Source organism: Sebastes umbrosus, chromosome 17, assembly GCF_015220745.1.
Source record: "Sebastes umbrosus isolate fSebUmb1 chromosome 17, fSebUmb1.pri, whole genome shotgun sequence".
In the NCBI taxonomy this organism is placed as follows: Eukaryota; Metazoa; Chordata; class Actinopteri; order Perciformes; family Sebastidae; genus Sebastes; species Sebastes umbrosus.
Window position 1 is genome coordinate 4,926,981 of NC_051285.1, and position 26,252 is coordinate 4,953,232.

At 38.9% G+C, this 26,252-nt stretch overlaps 1 protein-coding gene across 2 annotated transcripts; it reads right to left on the bottom strand.

The window, feature by feature from the left end:
- Window positions 1-1,035: 1,035 nt before the first annotated feature.
- On the bottom strand, window positions 1,036-25,666 carry rabep1 (rabaptin, RAB GTPase binding effector protein 1). 2 transcript variants are annotated; one of them, XM_037748374.1, is made up of 19 exons: window positions 25,502-25,666; window positions 20,544-20,672; window positions 20,239-20,442; window positions 19,407-19,567; window positions 19,146-19,265; window positions 17,937-18,072; window positions 17,256-17,434; window positions 16,334-16,444; window positions 14,958-15,413; window positions 13,152-13,256; window positions 12,862-12,978; window positions 10,791-10,889; window positions 9,125-9,265; window positions 5,872-6,061; window positions 5,593-5,604; window positions 4,618-4,673; window positions 3,383-3,481; window positions 2,891-3,007; window positions 1,036-1,869 (listed from the first exon to the last, which is right to left on the bottom strand). In XM_037748374.1, exons 1-19 carry the CDS (start codon window positions 25,545-25,547, stop codon window positions 1,768-1,770), a joined length of 2,580 nt encoding a protein of 859 aa, XP_037604302.1. In that variant the 5' UTR covers window positions 25,548-25,666; the 3' UTR covers window positions 1,036-1,767. The 2 variants fall into 2 exon arrangements, with proteins under 2 accessions (XP_037604302.1, XP_037604303.1); XM_037748375.1 differs by lacking the exon at window positions 5,593-5,604 and having other exon boundaries at window positions 25,502-25,665.
- Window positions 25,667-26,252: the final 586 nt, after the last annotated feature.

Genomic DNA, 26,252 nt, shown 5'->3' on the forward strand with positions numbered 1-26,252 from the left:
CAGAATTTCTAATAGTGATGAATGAACCTCTTAGACAGGTTGGCTGGTTAGTTAGTTAGTTAGAGGTTAGCTTTTTCTCCTACCAGCTAACTGCCTCTTACTGCTGTGACAGAAGACAAACACCTTGTGCCAGTGTTGTGATGGTGAGTTCTTCCGTTATAATCTAAATGCGGCTCACTGTAATTTAAGAGCTTTAGAAGAAACTCAAAAAAGAAATGAATAAAAAAAAGGAGGAAAGTGTGTATTAAAATCCATTACTTATCATTTAAACTTCTTTTTCAGCTAACAATTTCTTTACTCTGACATGAACTGTGGCCTTAAAAGGGATAGTTCAGGTGATTTGAAGTGGGGTTGTATGAAGTACTTCTTCATAGTCAGTGTATTACCTACAGTAGATGGAGTTTGGAGAGACAGACAGGAGTACCAGACAGAACCAACTGAGAAGCCGTCATTGGAAACTGTTCTAAAAATACTTGGCAGGTGATTGGATGAACCATCTGCCAATCCAAGTCTAGCCAAAGATAGTCAGGAGAAGAGTGCTGTTGTTCTTTGCTCTTCTTTCAATGAAGAAATACTCTCCCGTTCTGAAATAACTGAGGCTATGGCAGCATCTACACTAACCTCACAGAACGGCAATTGGTCCGTGATCTGGCTTGCCGGACACAAACGCAATTACTTAAAGCCTGACTAGATGGATTTTCGTGTGAGATATGATCCCGGGGTAAAGAATATATAGCAATAGTTTGAATATTTTCACCTATATATATATATATTTTACCTCGCTGTCAGACAGCCCTCTCTGACGGCGAGGTAAAGCGCTGAAAATATTCTAAATAAAGCGTACAGTTGAACTGATTTGTTTAGGTGTCTATTATAAGTTTTGCTGCTGCCCCCGTCCACAGCAGTACATTACTTTCCTACTGTAGGTAATACACTGACTTTGGATAAGTACCTCATACAACCCCACTTCAAAACACCCAAACTACCCCTTTAACAATCAAGAAACAAGTGTGAAAAATAAAACTTTGAAACATGAACATTTTCTTCACTGTATTTCTGCAGCTTTAAAACAAAAAAAGTGTCAGACGTTAAGAACAAAGCAAGATACAGTAGTAGAGGATGTTTAAGAGATGGAGGGTATTGCTCAAATTGTGTTCCTTTTTTTTTTTTTATATATCAGTTAAGTTATGTGCAAGTATTTCCCATGACTCTCCTTCATCACGTCTTTGTCACGGGGGTGAAATGACCAGAACGAGGTGGAAAATGTCACAGAAAAAGAGCCAGAAGGAACAAGGAAGCGATTATCAACCGCTTTTCAGAAACACGGAGGAGGAAAAGTTATGCATCCAAATTTGTTTTCTATATTTACCTGGAAAGAGAAGTTGCAGATGAAAAGTGCTTTTTAGAAGACGACAGACCTTTTTTGGTTGAGCTAATACAGACAGTCATATATATCTACAGTAGAAACAAGACACAGACCCACAGGAAGATGGACTCCCTCCGTCCACAGTCACACATTTAGTTATTTACATTTCTTTTAGTAGTGTTCTTCTTCATTATTCTATCCAGGGTGTGTTTCCAAGACTCTTAATGTACACAAAGAGGCTCCTCATGCCATGTCTGTCCCTCCAAACTCTTCTTCTGTGGTGGTTATGGGGGAGGAGGAGGAGGAGGAGGAGGAAGGGTCAGATCAATAATGTTATTGTTGCCAGTGATAAGAGAAAGAAGAGGGGGAATGAAACTGAAGGCAGTTTTCATTCAGTGGCATCATGTCTCTGGAAGCTGGTTGATGTCAGTCAAGTTGGTGTCATTGAGGATGACTTTGATTCGATCCAAAGACTCCGCCTGTCGTATTCGCTCCATCTGTACCTGCAGACACCCACAATCAATTGATTGATTAATTTATACAGAAAAATTATTTTTTTTAAATCCTGTTTTTTCTTTTACAGTTTCTGTTAGATTTACTCATTATAAATCTCTGTATGAAAAAATACAAAAAAACAACTTTTAATCTGTATTTGTATGTACAGTTAATAGTCTCCAATATAGCTGCAACAATTAATTGATTAGTTGTCATCTATTAAAATTAATCGATTAATCAGTTAGAGTAAGTATTTCTCTAATTTCAGCTTTTTAAATGTGTATATTTTCTGATTTCTGTACTCCTCTATGACAGTAAACTGAATATCTTTGAGTTGTGGACAAAACAAGACATTTGAGGACGTCATCTTTGGCTTTGGGAAACATAAAAATACAAAATTTTCATCGATTAAACAATCTCAATGATCATTAAGTCTAGATCAACCACAGATTGAAAATAATCATTAGTTGTAGTCATTGTTAGTCTTTACGTTGTGCTATTAAACTACATTTCATATTTCATGTAGCTCAATTTTGTTTTAGTAGAAAAAATTAAATAATGAAATAAAAGTTTTTATTCTAAATTGGCTTTAAAAAGTATTGATTGAATTAAAATTAAAATTATAACCAACATAACCTTGACTGATCCACATTAAAGTTGGTGACATTTTTCTTACAGTCAACAAATCCAATAAAAAGACCAAAAACCAACAATGAATACTTGTTACTTAATTAATAATACTTGTTCCTATTGAAGACGTAACTGTAGTTTTTAGTGTGCATTTATTGGGGACTATTTTCAGCGGCGGATTAATCGTCAGTGTCTGTGTTCATGGTGATGAAGGAACATGTCATCCAGTGACACAGTGAGGCTCATTGATGTGTTTTTAATAGTTTTTGGGACAACAATGGAGCTCTATGGCTCTATGGAAGAGGATGTGTCAGACAAGTTTCCATGGGATTTGTGACGATTGCCTTTTTATTTAATTTTTTCACAATACTCTCCCATAAACAGACGATTCTTTCTTACCTGAAGGGTCTGAGAAAGTTTGACAAAGTCCTTCTGAACCTGCTCACTGACATCCAGCTCAGTCTGCAGCCGCTGAGCTTTGTCCTTCTCATCAAACGCCTGACTCTCTAGTGCACTCTGCAGTCAAAACACACACACACACACACATTCAATTAGAGAGGCTAAATGGAGCCAATAAACTGCAATAAAACATCGTCAACATCACAGAAGAAGTGAGATAAATATTTAACCGAAACACATTTACTGAATAATTTAAAACGATGTAGCTTTAGTGTCATCACACAGCAGTCTACAAAAGGCTTTGGCTTGTCTAAAAACGCTGTAAAATATTTACATACAATCATGCTCAACTTGATCTAACATACTATGTATTTTAGTTTAAATAAGGACAATCATTAAGGCAGCTGTCCTCTGCGACGATCTGATATAATTGTTCATATTTTGAGTAGAGTCTGGTGTGCGAGGTCTCCAGGTTTAATGTGTTTAACTGACCTTTGTGGTGGTGAGCTCTCTGACCTGGCGCTCCAGGCTGATCCTCAGGCTCTGGATGTTCTCCAGTGTCTCAGTCTTCTCTCTTAGACTCTTCTGAAACTACATAAACAACAGATAATCAATCAATAATACACGAAAGTACTGCAGATAATACATTGAATCCAGAGTCTACAACTGAAGGGAGGGAGAGAGGGCAATTAGGGATGAACTAAAGACTTTTTTTAAAGCCTGTTTGTGCAAAATTTTTAAATTCCAGACTTTACCGCCCCTCAGTGGTCGTATTAAAAAGATACTGTGACTGATTCTCAATATTACAGCTCCGTTGGTGGATTTTTATTGGACACTTTGAGGCAGCAGAACACACTGAAAACACATTTGACTAATTCCACAACGGACCAAATCGTTTGCATGATAAATCGATCTAAAACAAAAACCATAATACCTAGAGCATTCATTCTTTTTGCAGCTTAGGCTTTTGTCTTTCGCGTCATCATGTTGTACGCTCAAGATGATGTTGTTAAGTTACGTGCGGCGCAAAACGTGGTGACAACGTGTGGCGGCGCCAGAGTATTGCCCTGTAATGTCCGCGTGAAATCGCTGTTTGCATGATCTTGTTTAAAATCAGTCTAAAATGAAAACCATAATAGCTCGAACGTTGTCATCACGTTGTACGCTCGTGATGACGTTGTTACGTTACATGCGGAATGTAACGTAAAGAAATTCTGTTAATCAATGTTAGTTGTGTTGAGATTTTCTTTTGTTTCGTCTTTATTAGTGCTTTAAAAAAAGTCACGTTTTATAGATGTGAATATTACAGTTGACGTAGAATAATGAGGATCTGAAATCTGAATTAGTACTTACCATAAAGTAAACTACTGAGTGTCTATTATATCATATATCATAGAGCTTTTTCACTAAAAACAGCTGCCTCCTGCATCTGGAAACAATGCTGATGATGAGAGCGCCGAGACTGAACCAAAACAGTGACGTTTTGGAGCCAAAGACAAAACAAAACAACAAACTAAAAGAAGCTAAAACATGTAATGATTTGACTCATAAAAATAGTGATTAGTGCAGCTTTAAAAATCAGGATAAAAATAAAAAACCCTCGCCGACCACATGAGGTCTTTTGACAGACTTTTTATAAAAATAAAATGAGCAGCATGTGCATTAGAGAAATCTCTGTAAAGTGACTCTGTTTTTGTAATACTGCATGATATTGGGGAGTAAAGTACCTGATCCTTCTCCGCCTTTATTCGCTCCAGCTCCGTCTTCAGACTGGAGAAAGACGCTGTGGGAAGGGAGACATCATTAGAGGATCACACTGCTGCACGGATCTGAATCTCAAAAGACCCGAATCTCTCCGGGATCCTTACGTTATCTGACAAATCATGAATAATGCAAGAAAGCTGCACCTTTAGTGAAGGCAAAGAGCTTTGCTGAAAAGATCCTGTTCACACCTGTCATTAACATGCGTCTTGGGTGATCCGATCACAAATGGACAGCTCTAAGTACGTCAGTTCACAGCTGGTACTAGAATGCATCTCCACATGAGTCTTGAGTGACCACTTGGGATTGTATCTCACTTCCCTGCTCTATATGCAAATAAATCAGGCTGTTCTCATACACTGTTCTTAGATATACCTACGAAAAATAATGCACTGTAATTTGTACATATCCTACTAAATCAATTAAGTATAAAGAGTGACAAACGCCGTGTACATTTCATAAGCTAAAAGCTTAAAATAAATTGGAAATAAAATGATCGTCTGCTGTATCGATAATTAGAATAATTGTAAGCCGGCAGCCCTACTGTAGTTTAAACGTCATGTTAATGCAACACCAGACAGAACTCTCATGACACATCGGGTACAAGTCCTTTCAGTGAACAACAACAACACATGTGTAGAGGTTCAGGCTGTGAGTGCACACATTATACTGAGAACAACAGGGTTACTAATCAACAGGAAACACAAACACCCTTTAAATAACTACATTGAAACACGTTATAAACAATCTGTGGGGCAGGACAACATTCAGTGAGGTAAATTATCTATTAATGCACGTTTTAGTCGTTCCAAGACAGTTCAAAACATGTTTTATCTTGTAGACTCACTAGTCATTCCTTAGTCTAACAGCTATACCATTAACACACACAAACACACACATACGAGCCGTTAAAGTGAGCTCACTCAAAGTGTTTGTCATACCTTCCAAGATGTCTGAATGACAGTGATCAATGGAGAAGAAACAAAAGCAGAAACAGAAAAGGATGTGAAAAATGTCCATAAAATAAAAAAAAACATGTATGCTGGAAAGAAGTTAACACCCTCTGAACCCCAAAACCCACCGGCGGTTACATGTTTTCTTTAAAAAAAATCCCCCAAACAAATTGTTGTGTGTGAACTATTCCTTTACTAGAAAACGATTGGTTAGTTATCTACTGTATAGCTGATCAAAGGTTAATCAATGATCTAACTGAGCCTCACCTATCTCCTCCTTACAGCCCTCGATCTCCAGCTGCAGCGTCTCCTCCAGGTTCTCCTTCAGACACTGCTCCGCCTGGTTCTGCTCCTTCAGAAACAGAATCTCAGCTTTCAGCTTCTCCTCCATGTGATCGTAGGCCGTCCGCAACGCCACCAGGTCCTCACGTAACCGCACCACCAGGCCATGTAGCTCCTGAGGAAGAATTAAATCAACGCATCAAAAGGGGGATCATCATCATCATCACGTAGCTCATGTAATTCATGAAGATAAAAGGAAGTTAATTTGGAAGGAGTTTGCAGACCTCATTTATAATCTATTTTGTTTTTATTTGCACTCTTTCCTACTTTGTACTGCAACTGTTGTGCTGCACAACAATTTCCCATCGGGATAAATAAAGTTAATCTTCCCTTATCTCTCATCTAAATGTCTTGGGAAGACGTTGCTGGAAAATGTGATGTTGTATGCTGATGACGTACACCTCTATACTTATATGGTGACACTGGCATGGCCATTTTAAAAGGGGTCCCTTAAACTCTGACCTCAAGATGTGTGAATGAAAATGGGTTCTATGGGTACCCACGAGTCTCCCCTTTACAGACATGGCCACTTTATGATAATCACATGCAGTTTTTTTGAATGCAGTATAAATGTGTTATTTTCGCCCAGTCTTGGAATTACATAAATTAGGTATCACTGTAAAGCTGAGACTCTTAATAAAGTTCCATCTACTTTTATCTCTCATTTAAATGTCTGCTGAAGTCATAGCTTTGAAAATTTGATGTTGTATGCTGATGACATACACCTATATTTATATAGTGATAACATCTAAACTAAAATGGTGTTTAGTGCACTACTTCACTTTGCATTTGTTTACATATATTTACACATTTATATTTCTCTATTAGTACCTTGTGTTGTATCTTGTTCTGTACCTGTTTTTGTATCTTGTTGTTTGCAGCTTGTGTTTCAATCTTTTGTTTTGCACTGGGGAAAAACAATCTAACTTTTTGCTGTTTTTGGTTTGAACGCCCGATTGTGCATCACTATATTAAAAAGGAGAGATTAGCGGTCACTAAATAGTTACTCTTAATAACTGCCAGGTGTAACTGTTGTGATTGTAAACTGGGAACATTTTAAATTATATTTCAGAAAAATACACGTCAAATTAAAAAATGTTTTGCCATTAACGTTACACTTAATGTCCAAATAAGGTTACGTTAGATGTTGAATACTAATAACTCTAAAACAAAAATTTCTGCATGTATGCATGAATAAATAAAACCTACACAGGATTGGCAGTTAAGTTTATGTATAATATATCACTAAGCGCCTTAAATTGTTCATATTTGGAAGTTGTATTACACTTAAGATGTTCCTTAAGTTTTAATGATGCAACCCCCTTTAGTAAATCACTAGTCTGATATAACATAAATGTTATGTGAGCAGCTTGTTTCAACCACCAACAAGCTGAAAATGTCACGGGATCATCAGCGTTACTCCACCTCCACTAAAGCACGGGCCCACTCTGCCAGATATACCGCCGGAGCATCATTCAACAAGACGCTGAAGAGTAACGGTGTGGGAGGATGATGAGCGTGTTTGAGAGCACACAGTTGTAATAAAAAAAAGAAGATAGTGTTCTCACCTCATCAGAAAGTGGAGTCGTTAATCACTGAAAATGAGCTAATGGGGCCACAAAAGGTGATAACACTGAAGCAATTAGCTTCTGACATCTGCACTGCAGGGATCTTTGTCTTTCTATAACCTGGTGTCACCACTCTGTATGTGGTATGCATGGGGATGACACTGCTCATGCTGCGTTTTGTTTTAATGGAGCGCAGACTCGGCCAAACAAGACCAACCGGCTGTTTAGTGACAAATGGAGCGCGCCCATTAAGCATCTCCTCACATGAAAACAAATTATACTGATGAAATTAGAGCATGGACGTCCGTTCGTCACCTTCGCATCAGTATGTGTAACAATGTTAGGGCTATACCGAATGTAATTTTTTTACATTCAAAGCATCTATTGAGGTTTTCGTATGAAGCTTTGAATGTCTGTCGTCATATTTTATGACGTCATCACCCTATAAGGAAAAAAAAAATACTCAATTTGAATGAAAATTGGGTTTTCTATTTTAGAAAAAAGTCTTGCTTTTCCTTCGAGGCCAAAAAGAGGCTTGCCGCTGCCACCTTTATGTCTGTGCTATGGCAACGTTATATACATGCATGCATCTTCTCAAAGCCTCCGCACGCTGGATACTGTCTTCCATGGAGCACTGAGATTTATTATGAATTTTAAAGCCCGTACGCACCATCGCTCTTTGTATGCTCGGGTAGGATGGTCTGCCTTGTCCACCCGTAGACTGAACCACTGGCGTATTCTTATTTATAAGGCTATTCTTGATCTAATTCCATTTTACCTACAGATCTACATCCTTCAAAAAAGAACAGGAAGTTACTCTCTTCGCTTCCAGGACTTAATCCCATTAACTGTTGCCAAAGTCCGTAATGAACTGGGAAAAGGATATTAAAGTATTATGCTCCCTCTTCCTGGAATCAGTTACCTGAATCTTTAAGAGCTGGTCTCACTAAATGTCTTCTAAAAGACTTGGAAGCACGCACATCTGGCTGTAGATGTTTTGAATGTTGTTAAATGTTTTCTCGATACCTTATGATTCTGTAATTTGCTCTTTGTCTTCGTTTTAAATTGTAATGTTAGTTTTATGTCTGCAACCGTGTAACTGTGCTGCTGCCTATCTTGGCCAGGACACTCTTGAAAAAGAGATTTTTTAATCTCAATGAGTCTTTACTGCTGGTTAAATAAAGGTTAAACAAAATAAAAAATAAAACATCTGTCAACAGTTGGAAGGCATGAAAAGTGATGACGTCTTGGTGGAGCGCCGAGCGCCAAACAAATGCAGATAGCAGCCGAAATAGATTTGTTGTTATTGTGGTTGTATAAATGTAATTTATGGTGCTGTTAGGTTGCTGCTAAACCGCCCCATTAATACAAGTGCTGTCTCCCTTTATGTGCGGCAAGCAGGAGAACAAACCGCAGTGAAAATGTTGTTTTTGAAAGGCTAAACGCCAAACAAATATGGATTGAAATCTGGAACTATTGGATCAAAGAATAAAAAAACTAGCAGTACTTGACAGTTTTAGATACTCTGTGTTATAAACACGTGTTGGTCGGTTCAAAGAAAGTTTTGAGCTCTACTACTGATGCCAACGTTGAGTTTGAACTTCACGTACTTGCACAGTGTTGGGCATCTGGAAGTCCTCCTGTTGCTGCAGCTCTACGTGCAGCCTGTGTTTTCCCTGCAGGCTCTCGTTGTCTCTCTGCAGTCGGCTTAGTTCGTCTGCCACCTGCTCCCTCGACTTCACCAGCACCGCCTGAAACAAACAATCAAAATAAATCACTCCGTCTCATCCTGTGTCAGCTTGTTTCCCCTTTTTTTTTAAAACTCCTGTCATGTGGAACCAGCAGCTCTTCCACACATGGTGAAGAGTGACTCACCAGATTCTCCCTGCAGAGCCATCATTCCCGTCGGTATGACATTATGACTGAATTCATGACAGTATTAAGACCCATATTTCTTTAGATTAAAGCCACATGCAGCAACAGGAACGTCTCATTTTTCTGAGCTTTGAAGGCACATTGATGCATGTGCTGTGACACAGCTCACAGCTGCACATTCATTATTGAGAGTGTTTCAGTCTCACTCACTTCCTCCTGTTTTCCCCTCACAGCGATCCGCTAGAAAAAAGTAAGTGAACTTACTTTACTTAGCAATGCGTAAGGCATTTTTTTTTCAATGATGTATGAATCTGAACGTTTCTGTTGTGGTGGATGAGCAACAGCTGGACATTTTTAATGCCATTTTTTACAAGTAAAGAATCCTGCAGCCAAGAGCCAATTATTGTGGTAACAGTTCCATTTTACCTCCAAAAAAAAGTGACTATTTTGCATAACTGATAGACGTTATGTTATGCCTCTAAAGTGTTCAGATCTTCTGTGTTTTACATTATTTTTAATCAAATATCTTTGGGTTTGGGACTGTTGGTTGGACAAAACAAGACAATCAAAGACGTCACCTTGAACTCTCAAAACATCATCAACATTATTGCTTCCTATTACAATCCAATTAAATCTCAGCTATTTGCAGTGATGCACAAATCTGTACGTTTCTGGAGGAAAAGTGACCAAAACAGTCCATTTTTCCTCCAAATAAAGTTATGATTTTCTTTATTTTTTAGGTTTAAAGTCGACCTGAAACATTTAGACAGTGATCAATTAATAGACTGAGACAGTAATTTAAATCAGTAACAACCTCGATAATTGACATATGTTACGTTATGCTTCTAAAACATTTATCTGATCTTCTGTGTTTTCTATTATTTTAAATTAAATATCTTTGGGTTTGGGACTGTTGGTTGAACAAAACAAGACAATCAAAGATGTCACCTTGGGCTCTCAAAACATCACATTTTACACTTTACACTTACTTTACTTAGCAATGCATATGGCAATTTTGCAGTGATGTACGGTGCACAAATCTGTACATTTCTGTTGTGGTGGATGAGCAACTTTTGGACATATTTAACATCATTTTTACAAGTGAAAAATCTTCCATCTCCACCTCCAACAAATATTTGCAGTAGGGAGGCACAGTGACGTTATTATTGCCACAGAGGCGGAGAGACGTAAATCCAAAACACTAACAGGCTGAGATTCAGTTTGGCTGCATGTGCGATAACGGCGCCGGAGCCTGTTGTCAGAACCAAAAACTGATATGCTTATTTGAAGGGCTGAAGCCTCGCCGATGCCAACATTAGCAGACTATGACATTAGGGAAGGAAGAAGAGATCCAAACACAGCTGGCAAGAACAAGCAACAGAGGAAGAATCGGCAGCTCACCATCTGTTCCTGTGTGTTCCTCTTTGCTTCACTGAAGGCCTGTTGTAATGTGCTGAGCAGCATTTCTGACTCCTGCACTCTCTGCATGAGGGCGGACACCTACAACACAGACAGAAAAAATAAAACATTGTTAAGAGACAAGAGAAAGCAACAGAAGTTGCAGAGACAGCTGACCGTCCTGGTTTCAACACTGCACCTCAGTGTCTGGACCAGTTGTGACCCACAGCTGTGACATCTGTCTAAAATGAACCTGCCGGTTTGTGAACTGACAAAAGGCGTTTCAGAAAGTCACGTTTTTCATTACCCTCTCCCGATTTCCTCCCGGGGTCACAATTCTCCTGCATGTATCCCGATTTATGACAAATATTCGCACCTTTTTTCCCTTCTCATTATCTCAACGTCTTTCTGGCACTGTACAGCGTGTATAAGCTCTACTGTTTCCACCCGGACGACAATACAGCCAGAACAAATGTCGTTTCCTCGGGGAAGAGAGCTGCTTGCGGTTTGAGCTGAGCTTGCCACCGGGTTCAGCCGGGTTTGGCGCACATTGTCAGTGCGCGCTGCACCTGAAGTTGGGCTTTGCTTCATGCAGCAAAAAGCTGTTGTGGCATGGCGCAAGCCACTGGAAATAATGGGTTTCAGAGTGCAGGCCCACAAGTTCACACCAGAGGGACCAGTTACTCTGTATTCATTCCTGGAAATTAAACGTAAAATTAAAAGCATTTAACATAAAACTGCTTTTGCATTGTACATTATAATTCTAATTATTTTGCAATTTTCATTCTTTAAAAGTCACCAGAATGCAGGAAACAAAGTCTCTGAAACTCAAATATTTCTGGGAGACGATCCAGAAATCCCCCCCACTTTGGATTTTTGAGGTCTCAAGGTTGGCAAGTATGGTGTGCAGAGAGTGCAGCAGACCTGTGGTGCATCGTGGGAACAGCGTGGGATGAGGAAGAATCCATTATCACACATTATCAGTGGGCGTGTTGCATCAGCGGTTTGTTAGTGGACTATTAACAAATGAAGGCCAATCACATCAGCTCCTCTCCTCCCGTTTAAAAGCAGCTTTCTCTTCCCACTATGATGAGTTTGGTCACTTCTAGAAAAGCTTTTCCTCAGAGGAAACAGCAGTAATATTCTCTTATTCTCTTATAGGACAAGGAGAACTAGAAGCACAAATCTGCCAGGGCAAATAATATCTCTTTAAACTTAACACTAAATCCACTTTTTTGAGTTAGTAAATTACATGTACAGTCACCTTATTAGACAATTAGTGACGTAAAAACAAGACTTACATGTATACCTAAGGTTCTACAAGTTCTGGATGACCGTCGGATGTAATAGAGTAGAATAGAGAGTGAACAGATGAGCAAATCATACATAAAAGGAGTTTGTGTGAATTAGGAGAGGCCTATGAAGATAGATTTGAGCTGGTCCAAACAGGCACATGATGGAAAGCCCAAAAAACAGTGAACCTCGTCACCAAAATAGCATTTCACTGCTCAACAACCTGTTACACTCCCTCCTACTGTACGGCACCTCTCCTCCCACTGTGGTAAGTCATCGAAACACTAAACAGGTGCAGATGAGAAGAAATCCTCACTGTGCACTTGAGGTAATACACCTACACATATTAGATACTAGTGCCTGTTATCAGGAATTCACTACTTTCAACACATTATTACTCAATAGATGTCCTCTCTCTTCCACAGAGTCACTGCACTAGATCTAAAAACAGTCAGATATGATAGACGTAGGCCTAATTAACGACAGCCAAGCAGGACCAGGTTTCACTATCCTACTTCTGGGGCTGCATGATTAATCGTTTAAAGATCGCGATCTCTGAATACTTTCTGTAAAAATCTACTCAAATAATAAACAATTTTTCTGCAGCCATTATTCAATGTTATCAAATGTAATTTGAGAACAACATGCTGAGATAGAAAGTCCTCCATAAAAAAACGCAGGCTAGGTATCAAAGTCCTCACTGTCAGTCACACATCAAGCACTGAACCAGATATCTGAAGGGAACAACATAAAGTTATTAATACATTCACTGTGTCCAAACCTTAGCAGCGGTTTCCTCGTTGCCCACTTTGACCGAATCTTCCAAATTCTGTTTCTCAGTCATCGTCCTCTCCAGCTGATCGTTGGCCTGACGCAGCATCACCTGCAGTTTCTTCACCTGGATGACAGCGTGACAGAGAAACACAACACTATCATACAACATGCAGACAGTACAGCTCTACACACTCTCTTGCTGCAGACCACACATCACCATGCTTCTAAAAACATCCGTGGTTTGATGTCAACAAACGTTCTTGTAGTAAAAATAAAAGTGACAGCAAAGACACAAACCTGATCTCGTGTCTCAGCCTCTTGTCCTTGGATGGCCTGCAGCTGCTTCTCATAGTTGGAGCACATGTCACAACGCCGGCCAAGCTTCCTGCCGGCATTTTTCACCTGGTGACAGACCAATAAGAAAACCATGAAGCACTTAATAATAACTACTTGATAATGTAATGTGGGTGTGCTATATTGATGATGAATTAAAAAAGATTATCAATTAATGAAACGTGAAGTCCTTCTTCTCTCAGGACTGAATTCAGAGTGGACATCGCAGTATGTGAACGGGAATTCTTGCCAAAATATTGTCCTATTTCTTGGGAATAAATAACTGCAGGATCCCGGGATTATTAGCATGTTTGTGCTTGAGTGCATTTGTGTGCATATCTCCCACGCAACGGTCGTAGTCGGATCTTAAATTGCTGTTATTGCAGTAATCTTGATCAACTTTTGAGCTGTTTTTTTCCGAATAATCGTCATGCTATGAAGTCACCTTACAGTTCAGCTGGGTGGCAAAATAGTATTTAGATTACGTGAACGTGATTGTTCAACAAGTGTCTTAATTAGACATGAAAGGCCAGATCTCCATCTTTATAATGTGGTTCTTTTCAAAGGGATAGTTCAGGTGTTTTGAAGCTGGATTGTATGAGGCACTCCTCCATAGTCTGTGTATTACCTACAGTAGATGGAGGTTGGAGAAACAGACAGGAGTACAAGCACGGGAGCAAAGCAATGTACTGCTGTGGATGGGGGCAGCAGAAAAACGGATTTTAGACCCTTAAAAAAATCAGTTAAGTGTACGCTATATTTAGAGTATTTTCACCCCTTTACCTTGCAGTGAGACTGACATTTCCAACAGGGAACCGAAGCCGTTATCTATGCTCTCGCCAAAACAACCAGACTAATTTGAAAAAAAACAGCAGTTTTACCTCTTAGAACAAAAGAGTTGCTGGTCTATCGCTGCCTCGATCGGTTTGTTTGTATTATTATGTGACTTTGGGTAGTTCAGGTTCACCAAAGTTACACAATAGCAAAAACGAAAAGCAGAAGAACAGCAACTCCTGTGTTCTGCAAGGTCAAATTACAGTTTTCTTTTCCAATGGAGTCTGGTGGCTTTCGAGAGCATAGATGGCTTCAGTTTGAAGTCAGGCTGTCTCACGGCAAGGTAAAGTGGTGAAAATATTCTAAATATAGCGTACACTTAAACTGATATTTTAGGTGTCTAAACTACGTATTGCTGCTGCCCCCGTCCACAGCAGTACTTTACTTTGCTCCCGTGCTGGAACTCCTGTCTGTTTCTACAAACTCCATCTACTGTAGGTGATACACTGACTATGGAGAAGTAAATCATACAACCCCACTTCAAATCACCCAAACTATCCCTTTAACTACTACAATAACAAGCAGGAACGGCTGCATGTGATTTTCCTTCCCTGACGCTGCACACACTAATAACCTCAGATCAGCCCTTAAAAAATGGCCTTACACTCCCATAGATCTACAGAGGATCTGCTGAAAAACAGAGAATGAAATGATTCTGTAAGGTTGCATTTAGTTTTTACAAATTAATATTCTCTTAAAAATATTACTATAATCTAACAAATACTGTAAATATGAAAGAATAAAGATCATCGGCAGCTCTGACGGCGAGAAATACTGGGAAAAGTGATATATTCTCTGGAGGTAATCATCATAAAATCACTTGAAAACCTTCATTGCTACTTAGTGCTGTATAGGTTTAATGTCCTGTCATAATCATTAAATAGTTTGGAGTTTATTTAACCACAAACGTCTCTGAAAAAAGCCGCGGTGATGCACCTCTTGCTGCAGCAGGTTCCACTCGCTGTCGCTGACGAGTCTGTAGCCCACCGGCGGTAAGAAGGCGGTGTCGGCTGCGTGGGAGATGCTGGACAGCAGCGACGCCGTCTCCTCCTGCTCGGGCGTCATGGCCTTGATGGCCTTCTCCTGGTCTTTAGTCAGCAGGAAGTGGCTCGACGTCAGCTTAATGGAGCTGATGGACAAAGTTTCGCCAAAGCTACTGTCAGTCACACCGCAGTCGGCCCCCACCAAGGGCCCAAAGTCCGACTCGTCCAAGTGGCTGGCCGACTTGGCCTTGTGGTTGTGGCCGCCGAGTCCCTGCTGGACGGACAGCGAGGAGCCGAGGCTGTCTGTCGACTGGACTCTCCGCAGGTTTTCCTTGTAGGGGTCTACGCCGGCCACCACATCCGTGTCTAAGGAGTGCATCGAGCCGTGGGCGCTGTGGTTGGCACGAGGCTGAAAGAGAGGGAGACAATAAGAGAAATCTGTAAATGAGGAGTTTCTATAACATTTTTTTTGTTTTTTCTCGTAAATTGGCCACTTTAATCTCAGAGAATATGCAAGTTTTTTCTTGTAAATGTATGACTTTATAATCTTGGAAATTCAAATTTTTTTCTCTGAATATTAACCTCCTCCCCGGGTCTGTAATTATTTAATTTTTTTACCTACAATGACCCTAATACGCTGTCGTATACTATTTTATCATTATATTATTATTACTCATGAATTAATGTAAAAGCAGGAGATGATGTGGAATAGAAGTATAAAGTGGCATGAAAAGAACTCAAGTAATACTCAAGTAAAGTACCTCAAATCTGTACTTAAGTACAATACTTGAGTCTATGTACTTAGTTACTTTACACAACTGTTGTAAACTTTATATGAAGATAAAATAACAAAAGAATTAAATCTTTAAAGAGGCAATCTCGAAGATTTTAATTTAATTAAATGTCTGTTAAATCACTATCTATCGCCGCAGGAGGTGACACAATGGTGACTGAGCCTATGGCCCACTGATGAAAGTATTGCATTACAAACCAAGTGTCTGTTTACAGTTTTTCTCTATTATATACACAGAAAAAAAGGCAACTATGCACACAATTCTGAAAACTTGAAGCTCATGTATCAACACAAAGATTAAGGATTGCCACTTCAAGGTCGAGTTAAATCACAAAATAAAATATACATTTCAAATAATCACAGGTTTGCAGCGTCACTTCATGGCTGCTAGAAACACACGAGGACAAAAGTGAAGGTGCCGTGTTGCCTGTTTGCAGCTCACGTTACTCTGAAGGGAATATAATGTATGACGTAAGACGATAATGGGTCTGCACTGTTCTCTCTGAGGGACGTATCGCGTTACGTGATGCTCGTACCTCCTCGACGCTCAGCCCGAGATAATAATCCTCCAGAGGCTCGGTGTTGTCTCCCACATCCTCCTCCTGCAGCTCCTTCACTTGGTTCAGCCTCTCCTGCTCGTCCTCCTCCTTCGACAGACAGGAAAAGGTTTTAAGCATAGATTTATCACGTATTAGTTCCATCCATTACTCCACTTTATAAGTTAAAAAAAATATAATATCCAATACAACAGCTCAGCCATAAATTCTGCCTTTACAAAGATAATAATGTTGAGCTTTGAGTTTAATTTAACTATATGTTTATTAATAAGGTTGTAGTTTGCAGTGTATGGAGGAAGGAACCTGCCAAAATAAAAAATAAATGAATAAATAAATGTCATTAAATGTAGCAAAAATAATATTAAAAATAAATGTCGCCATTAATTAATTGATAGAATGTGACATTAATTAATATTTCTGTTTTAATTTGATTCTTTATTTATTTATCGTTGTATTAATATAATTATAATTTATTTACTCTTCTGTTTAATTTTCACTTTTATTTATTAATGTTTATAAATAATAAATGCAAAAACAATAATTTTTTCTTTTTTTAAATTAGCCTCCTATCACTACCATCGCAATCAAAAGCAGGATCGTTGATTATTTCTTTCTCAATTTGACCACACTTTCTATACAGGTGAGCGCCTCCCTTTGTGTGTGGCAAGCGGCAGAACGGAGAACAGTTTTTTGACCGCAGTGAAAATTGTTTCAAAAGGTTAAACGCTGACAAATGTGATTCAATAAATGATTTTTTGATCTATTTCATTTCAATAAACCTTTTGTTTATGGACTTTCAAACGACGGAGTTACTGGAATTATTTGGATAATGTGAGTCGGAAACAACCCTACGCAGCCACCACTTGAGTCTACAGAGACAATAACAGGTCTGTGTGTATACCTGATCTTTCTTCTTCATCTCCTCCACCTGGCGGAGCTGCTCTGAGGACAGCACGCTCTCTATCCTCTGCATGTCCCTCATGAGGAGACGCTGGGACTCGAGGAACTGGTCGTTGGCTCTCTGCCATGTGTGTTTCAACTGGTTGTGCTGCTGCCGCTCCAACTCCAGCTTGTGACAGACTGAAAAACCAAACAGCAGCAAGAGAGAGGAAAAACTTAACTTAGATGGCGGTCGTCGGGAACCACTAGTTTAATCTTACACAATGCATTGTATTTTATTTTATAAACTTGTATTGTTTTATGTAAAATCTTAATCTGAAAAATAACTTCAACTGTCAGAATAACGTAGTGGAGTAGAAGTAGTAATAAATGAGAAATACTCAAGTAAAGTACCACAAAAATTGTACTTAAGTACAGTACCACCACTGCTTATAGAAAGGTTGTGTGTCAGATTCTAACACATACAGTAAGTTATATTTCACAGTGACTTTTATAAAGATAAAAATATATTAATAATGTAAATACCTCACTGATCTTCATCACTAATGAGGGATCTCAGATCTGTTTCTCTCTAATCAGTTCTGTCTCTCTGAAGTCTTCCTCTCTCATCAACCTGTGCAGCCGTAACATTTCTTCTATTCATCAAAAGGACGTTCATTAAAAAATAAACATAACTACGTACCTTCGTGGAGCTCTTTCCGTAGTTTCTCTGCGTCTTCCTGCAGGACCGACTTCTGAGTGTTCAACACGGCGACGTACATCTCCAGGTCCGTACGGCACGACTTCTCAGCCTCGAGGACATGATTGAGCTCCTTGACCTGGAAAAGAAAAGACATATTTGCTTTCAAGCTTAAAACATCTTGTAGAAACTTCTCTATCAGGAGTTACTGTAACTGCAGAGTTTGGAGACGAGAGTAAGTCCAATATTCAATCTCCTTTTAGCTCTGCGTTCATCTCCCCTTTCTTCACTTTGAACAAAATAGTTGGTGATTATTTTTCTGTTGATTGACAGATCAGTTAGTCAACTAATCATTGCAGCTTTAATTTATAAGGTTTCTGCATGATGACGCTGCTCCATATTGATCGATGTAGCAGTAGACCAGCAACTCCCGTGTTCTGTGAGGTAAAATTACTGTTTTTGTGAATGAAGTCTGGTGGCTCTGAAGAGAGCATAGATAACGGCGAGGTAAAGTGGTGAAAATATTCTAAATATAGCGTACACTTACACCGATATTGATTTTTTTTAGGTGGCTAAAATACCCTTTTCTGCTGCTCCCGTCCACAGCCGCTTTACCTCGCCGTCAGACAACCCTTTCTCACAGGGAACTGGAGACGTTATATCGCTCTCTTCAAAGCCACCAGACTACATTCACAAAAACTGTAATTTTACCTCGCAGAACACAGGAACATACATACATAGTATGTTGTATGTATACTTAGTGGGCGTTTCCATTTGAAAAAAATGTAAAAGAACGCAGATAGACCCGCCCTTTGAAATGGATTCCAGTGGTGACAAGTTCTGTACGCTTATAGTACACTCACGAAAATATGGTTAACACTGCACTCACTGCATTGTAACAAGCAAGCCGCAACCACAACCACTTTTATCTCTGAGAACTGTCACTGCAAACATTCAACAGACACTTTTCACACCTACATGACACTAAAATACATGTTAGGTGCAGAATAACTTTACTGTCTTTCTTTTTCGTGCTAAATAAATGGCAACTTTTATGAATGTACAACTCAACCAAAACACTGTAAATATATAGGCTTTTTATTTGGAATATATTGAACCACTTCAAATTTTATTTACTTAGAAAACACCAGCTGCCATGCCGGGTTAATATCATCTTCCCCTCTCATCTTCATCGATGTACTGCTGACTAACCTTGGAGGCCTCCAGCTCCTTCACCCGGTCCTCGGCTGTCGTCAGCTTGGCTTTCAGGGATGCGATCTCGTGCTCCAGGGGCATCACCACTGAACGCAGCTTCTCTGCATCCTCCTGGGCCTTTAAAGGGTTTTTACACTCCCTCATTAAACGTGTAAATATGTGTGCAGCTACACACCAAGTTACAATTTATGATTCTTACAGAAACTGAATTTTAGTCTGTAAAATACTCCATCCAAAAGTTACAGTGGTGACGCCTACTTTTTTCATTTCCTCCTCCAGGTTCTCCTCCTCCTGGCCCTCGGTGAGGCGCCGTCTCAGCTCACCCAGTTCCCTCTCCACTGCCTCCCGGTACTGGTTCCACTGGGCTCGCTCCTGCTCCAGACGCTGGTGGAACTGGACTTCGTACTCGCACACAGTTTCTGATTGGACGACAGAGAGGAAAGCATACAATGAAACAGAGGACATATAATATACATATACACAAATCATGTAGCCAAGGGGGAAACCCCAGAAATTTGCTATGTTACACTAGAACACAGATGGACCTGCCCCATTTATTTTGCATTTACATGCATGTCAAAGCATTCCTTCTTTACTTCTGTTGTTGTACAGCTTGCCGCTGACAGGCGTTTTCTCATTTTTGGAGTCTCCTATTAACACTTCTGACACTGCTAAATTTAAGTTGAAACAAGCATACAAGTTTGTGCAGTTACAAGAATTTGGTGAATCCGACTTTGAGCAAAAACTCACAGGAAGAAAGTTCAGGTTCAGGACAAGTATATAAAAATGCTGGCATCCTTCTGAGACTCTTTGCAGAATTACTTTTTAATTTTGATGGTTCTTCCAATATTTTACAGCTGTGTCACTGCCCTTTTCTTCCAAAACTTCAGCCATTTCTCCGCTCTCTTCACGCCATGTGAGCTATCACAAATCGCTCTCTCTTTTGATGAAAGTCTGGGCATTAAGTCAAATTTCTACAGCATAATTACACTATTTGCTGTATTAAAGAGCAACATATTCTTTGTGAAATGATGCCATATGATTAGGATGATTAGGAGTAGGATTAAACTTTTCCACTGCTCAGTTATACCTTTCATGATGGCCTGCAGCGAGGCCACCTCCTCCTGCCACTGGCCGCGGACCTGGTCAATGGCTTCCTGCTTGGTGTTTTCCGACACGGTGGCAACCGCTCTGATGTTCTCCATCTCGCTGCGGGACTCAGACAGCTGGATCTGGACGGACCTCAGCTCGACCTGGGCGCCCTCTAGCACCTTGTTCTGCCTCTTTATCTCCTCTGGGGGGAGGGAGGGGAGGTGACATGAATGATGGAGGCAAATGTGCAAGAACAGAAAGAAGAACAGGAAATGACACACATGACGGTTATGGGATCCTTACCTTCCTTGGACATGTAGAGCTCTTTGAACTTGGCTCTCTTCTGGTTGAACTCGGCCTCCAGTTGCTGCTTGAGTTTGATGAACTCGGCCCTCTCCTGCTCCAGAGCGGCCACCCGTTGCTGGAGCACCTCTGGATGACAGAGAGGAAAACACAAAAGGCTGTAATTAATCATCTGCTGATTACATAAATATAAAACTGAACCTACAAATTAAAGACAATAATGTACAAATTCAACTTTCACTCACTTCGGCTGCAATGTATTTATAAGTAAAGACAATAAGCAATCAAATAACCATACAAATTAAAATTCAGTAGCAAGAAAATAATCAACAAAAAGTTTGAGAGATAACTAATTGCTGTTAGTTTTTTTTTTTTTGTCTTCTATGACTATTTTTGGGTATTATATTGGACAAAACAAGAAGATTTAAGGATGTCAGCTTAGAAATTGTGACGGCCACTTTTAACTACTTCACTACCAAAAGATTTATCAAGAAAATAATTAATTGACAATAGAAATAATTGTTATTTGCAGCTGTATTTGTATTTATTTGACACAAATAGTAACTGCTTAGAGACTAAATGATGATTCTAGTTTAGTAGTAGTTTAGTGAGTAGTCTAAACTAGACAGTAACTAGATGATATATGGTAATGCTTCCATTTCCAGGTTATTTTCTCCTCTCCTCTTTCTTTTTTTATTTTTCTTTTTTTAAACTTTTATCTCTGTGAATTTTATTTCATAGCAGTTTTTTGTATCTATTTTTATCTATATTGTACTTCATTTGTATTTTATTATTATTTAATTTTGTTCTTGTTGCGAAGCACTTTGTAAAGTTGTTAAGAAAAGTGCTATACAAATAAAGTTTATTATTATTATATTATATAGTAATTAGGGCTTTCGAAGATAACAACGCGTTAACGCAAAATAGTTTTAATGCCACTAATTTCTTTATAACGCTCCAATGATCCAAAGTAAATATTGGCGAGGAAAAACTGGCATGGCTATTTTTGATTTTAATTTTCCTAAAATAAAAATAATAATAATTTTAAAAAAAAATTGCAATATATCACCTTGCTTACGGTATCTCAATATATCTCAATATATCATTACCCCTGTACCATGATACGTATCATACTGCCAGATTCTTGCCAATACACAGCCCTACTAACAATACCTAAAGGTAACCATAATTATTTTAACAAACTTAACGTGATTGGTTGTTGTTCTTAGTGTTGAACTGTTTCTAAAAAAAAAAACTAATATAAAATGAATACCTCTCTGTGAGGTCCCTGCTTTTGTGATTTTGGACTACAGCCTTGATTTCAGGACCATTCAAGCATATGGAAGACCAGCTAGTCACACAATATCATTTGTAATTATCAATGCAGTATCCGGTTACTTATTGGTCTTTCCAAACAAATACTTCAAAGTCTAAACTGATGAACAAGAGTCCTCCAAACTGGCTTCAAGTCACAAGGCATCTATTGCTGCTTTATCTTATTTATCTCCTTTCTTATTCAAAACCAGCAGAGCGAGGACAGAGAAGCGATGATACCATCACAGACAGACGAATGGAAACATTTACTAGCAGCAGCAGCAGCAGTAGCAGCAGAGCGTTTCAGCACAACTCTCCACCACGATCATGTGACAGCTGAACCGACTCTAAAGCAGAAATTCCATCACCACATTTAAGCTCAACACACATTCACATGGTTTTCTTGAAGAATTTACACAGACAGCATGTTAAGCTCTTTTTGCACTTTAACTCAAAACACACAGGGAAACTTACTTAGCGTTCCTACAGTTATAAATAATGGCTACCGAAACAAGCTTATGTCACAGGGTCTGTCTCGGTATGAAAAACTCATTCATTCAGTTTAAGAATGCACAAAGATCACATGCATGTAAACAAAGTCAGCAATTATTAGCCAACAAACAATCAATTCACCGAAGACGCAAATATGGATGAAGCTCAATCTCACTCCACTTTTCAGCAGTCACATGAATGTGGAAACATCTAGAATCAGTATGCTGAATTAACATGAACATATCGAATAAAAGTAGCCCGGGAAACAAAAGTGTAAGTAAAAAGGCTTTAGAGATGATTAGAGAACATAAACAGGGTCAATGTAGACACTTAAGTGGATAAAGACCTGACTTTACCTCTGAGCATTTGCAGTATTATATGCAATAAAAAAAGAACTATGCAAAACTGCATGCCATAAACTTTGTGATAAAAAAGACCAGCTTTTTATTATTTTACGATTAGTGTTACACCTTTCACACAGAACATCACAAGCATACAGTTGACAGATAACTGTAAGGAAAAAATAGGGAAATAAATGAAAAAGACAGAAAAAAAAAACATAATTCATCCACCCACACCTGCCGCTAGTTATCTGTACACCAACAGTAACAGTCGTCTTCTCAGATCATTTTTAGGGCTGTCAAAGTTAACGCGATAATGACGCGTTCACACATATTTGTTTTAACGCCAATAATTTCTTTAACGCATTAACACAACTTGTGATTGTTACGTTGTCGCAGGCTCAGTTTTAAAGCTAGAGTGAAGATACTGGTATCATATGAAACTACAAAACTTAAAGAATCCATTGGTACCAAACATGTCACACTAGCTTGTCCTGAAGGAGGTTAAATAACGCTCCAAACATGCGCTACATTTTGGCGAGGAAAAACTGGCATTGGCCATTTTCAAAGGGGTCCCTTGACCTCTGACCTCTAAGTGAAATTATAGAGAAAAAACAAACAAATATAGACCTAGTTTTTATCGTGATAAAAATGATATAGAAAGATATACAAGATAGACATTTTTATATTGTTTTGACAATACATATTGTCATATCGCCCAGCCCTATTTCAGAGCGTTAACAGTCAATCAACCTTTGAAGATCAATAACCAAAAGCATCCTCATAACCTGTATTACACTATGCTAAAACCATTACAACATGCTCCATTTCCTAATATTGATTGAAATGGCCAAAAATCAATACATTTTTCATTTCAGGTGTCAAGATATAGGATTGCTGAACCTGCTGAACCTGAACTGCTTTATGTTTCTCAGGGTTTATCTGATTATGACTAAATCACACACTCCCACTCTCTTGGATATGAGGCTCTTTCAAATGATCAAATGGAGGAATTGTACATGGCATGAAATGGAAATGTTTTGCAACCCCTGACACTACCGAACAAATAGTGAGGGTGCTTCATAAAAAAGCCCCCTGTGAATCACATTATTTTGTGGTTCTCTCATGTGAAACTGCAGGATGAAAATTGGACTTTCTTTTAATCCCAAATGATGCATATGCACAACCTATGAACAAATTAATAATCCTTATACATCTTAAGACATCCCACAATTATGCTTGTTGCATAATTTGTCACCAACATCCATACCTGATTATATCAACTATATTCATGGGTGCAAACTGTAGCAGTGACTAACCAGAAATTGTTCTACAAAACAAAAATCCTGCAAGATTTATAATCTGCACTCACTTAAAGCTACAGCACAGATTCCCTGCAGGACCCCAGGATGGTCCTCGGACCCCTGTTTGAGAACCAGAGGTAGAAACTATCCAGCAGGATGATCATGCATATGCACAACCTATGAACAAAATAATAATCTTTGTACATCGTAAAACATCCCACAATTGGGACTTGCACTTTGTCGCAATTATCTTGAATGTTTATGTAAAGCACTTTGAATTGCCCTGTTGCTGAAATGTGCTCTACAAATAAAGCTGCTTTGCCTTGCCTATGCACAACCTATGAACAAAATAATAATCCTTATACATCTTAAAACATCCCACAATTATGCTTTCTGCATAATTTGTCACCAAAACATCCAAACCTGCTTATATCACATATATTCATGGGTGCAAACTGTAGCAGTGACTAAAATCCTGCAAGATTTATAATCTGCACTCATTTAAAGCTACAGCTACAGATTCCCTGCAGGACCCCAGGATGGTCCTCGGACCCCTGTTTGAGAACCAGAGGTAGAAACTATCCAGCAGGATGATCATGCATATGCACAACCTATGAACAAAATAATAATCCTTATACATCTTAAAACATCCCACAATTGGGACTCGCAATTTATCTTGAATGTTTATGTAAAGCACTTTGAATTGCCCTGTTGCTGAAATGTGCACTACCAATAAAGCTGGCTTGCCTTGCCTATGCACAACCTATGAACAAAATAATAATCCTTAAACATCTTAAGACATTATGATTTCTGCATAATTTGTCACCAAAACATCCACACCTGCTTATATCAACTATATTTATGGGTGCAAACTGTAGCAGTGAGTAATATGGATCATATGGGTCCATTATAATGGGTTGTGTGTAGCCTGGCCTGCACACTCACAGGGGTTGGACCATAATACAGGAGGATGATCATCCTGCTGGAGGGGTTCTCAAACAGGTGTGACTGTTCTAGAAAATACAAGATGTATAATCTGCACTCACACATTTAAAGCTGCAGCTACAGATTCCCTGCAGGACCCCAGGATGGTCCCCGGGCCCCTGATTGAGAACCAGAGGTATAGAAACCTCCAGCAGGATGATCATCCTCCTGTATTATGGTCCAACCCCTGTGAGTGTTCAGCAGGCCATTATAATGGACCCATATAATCCATATGATTAACAGACTGACAGGCTAACAGAAGCTAGTGTCGACCTTTAGATCAACATTAGAGAGTATATTATTATATATTAGGATGTAATATCACAGCTATATAAAGCTGTAATAACTTTAAGGAGGTAATATAACAGCTGCGTAGTGTTATTGTTGAATATGAGCCAGTTGACAGCCAGTGACACGTCGCCCTGATGATGCTAACTGAGCTAATGATGCTAACTATGCTAAGCTAATGTTGTCGTTGCTTCTCAACATTCACACAAAACAACAACAACAACAACATATTTACCGTCATGTTGGGTAGACAGAGGGGGTCCCGAGGCCTGCTCGGCCATGGTGTCCTGAGGGAGGACGTGAGGCTGTTAAACCCGGGCTGTGGGGTGAGATAAGCGGCTAGGAGTGACACAGAAAACAGGCTAACATCACAACCGGTAAACTAGCAGGGGGTGGAAACCAGGCTGGTTCCGGTTAGACTTTCAAAATAAAATCTATATTCAATTAATTTAAATTTGCTTTATTGGCATGACTGTCAGGTGAACAATATTGCAAAAGCGTCAAATCAATAATAAATAAAAAAAATAAAAATAATAATATATATATATATATATATATACATATATATATATATATATATATATGTATATATATATATATATATACTGGAAAAACAAAGTTTGGAAACTTGTGTTTGGTGGATTATTTCTCTGTTGTATCAATGCTAATTGGCATTGTATTTTACATCGTTGGAAAGCCTGTTTATTTACCTTCGCAATGATGTCCAACTTGTAAGGATCATGCATTTGTGGGATGAGCAGCACAGCTGATTATGTGGGTAGCGCCCAAGAAAAATTTGCCAAAATGCTCTGTTGGGCATCATTGCGAAGGAAAATAAACAGGCTTTCCAACGATGTAAAATACAATGCCAATTAGCATTGTAACAACAGAGAAATAATTGACCAAACACAAGTTTCCAAACTTTGTTTTTCCAGTTTATATATATATATATATATGTAGATATATAGATATATAGATATAGTTTA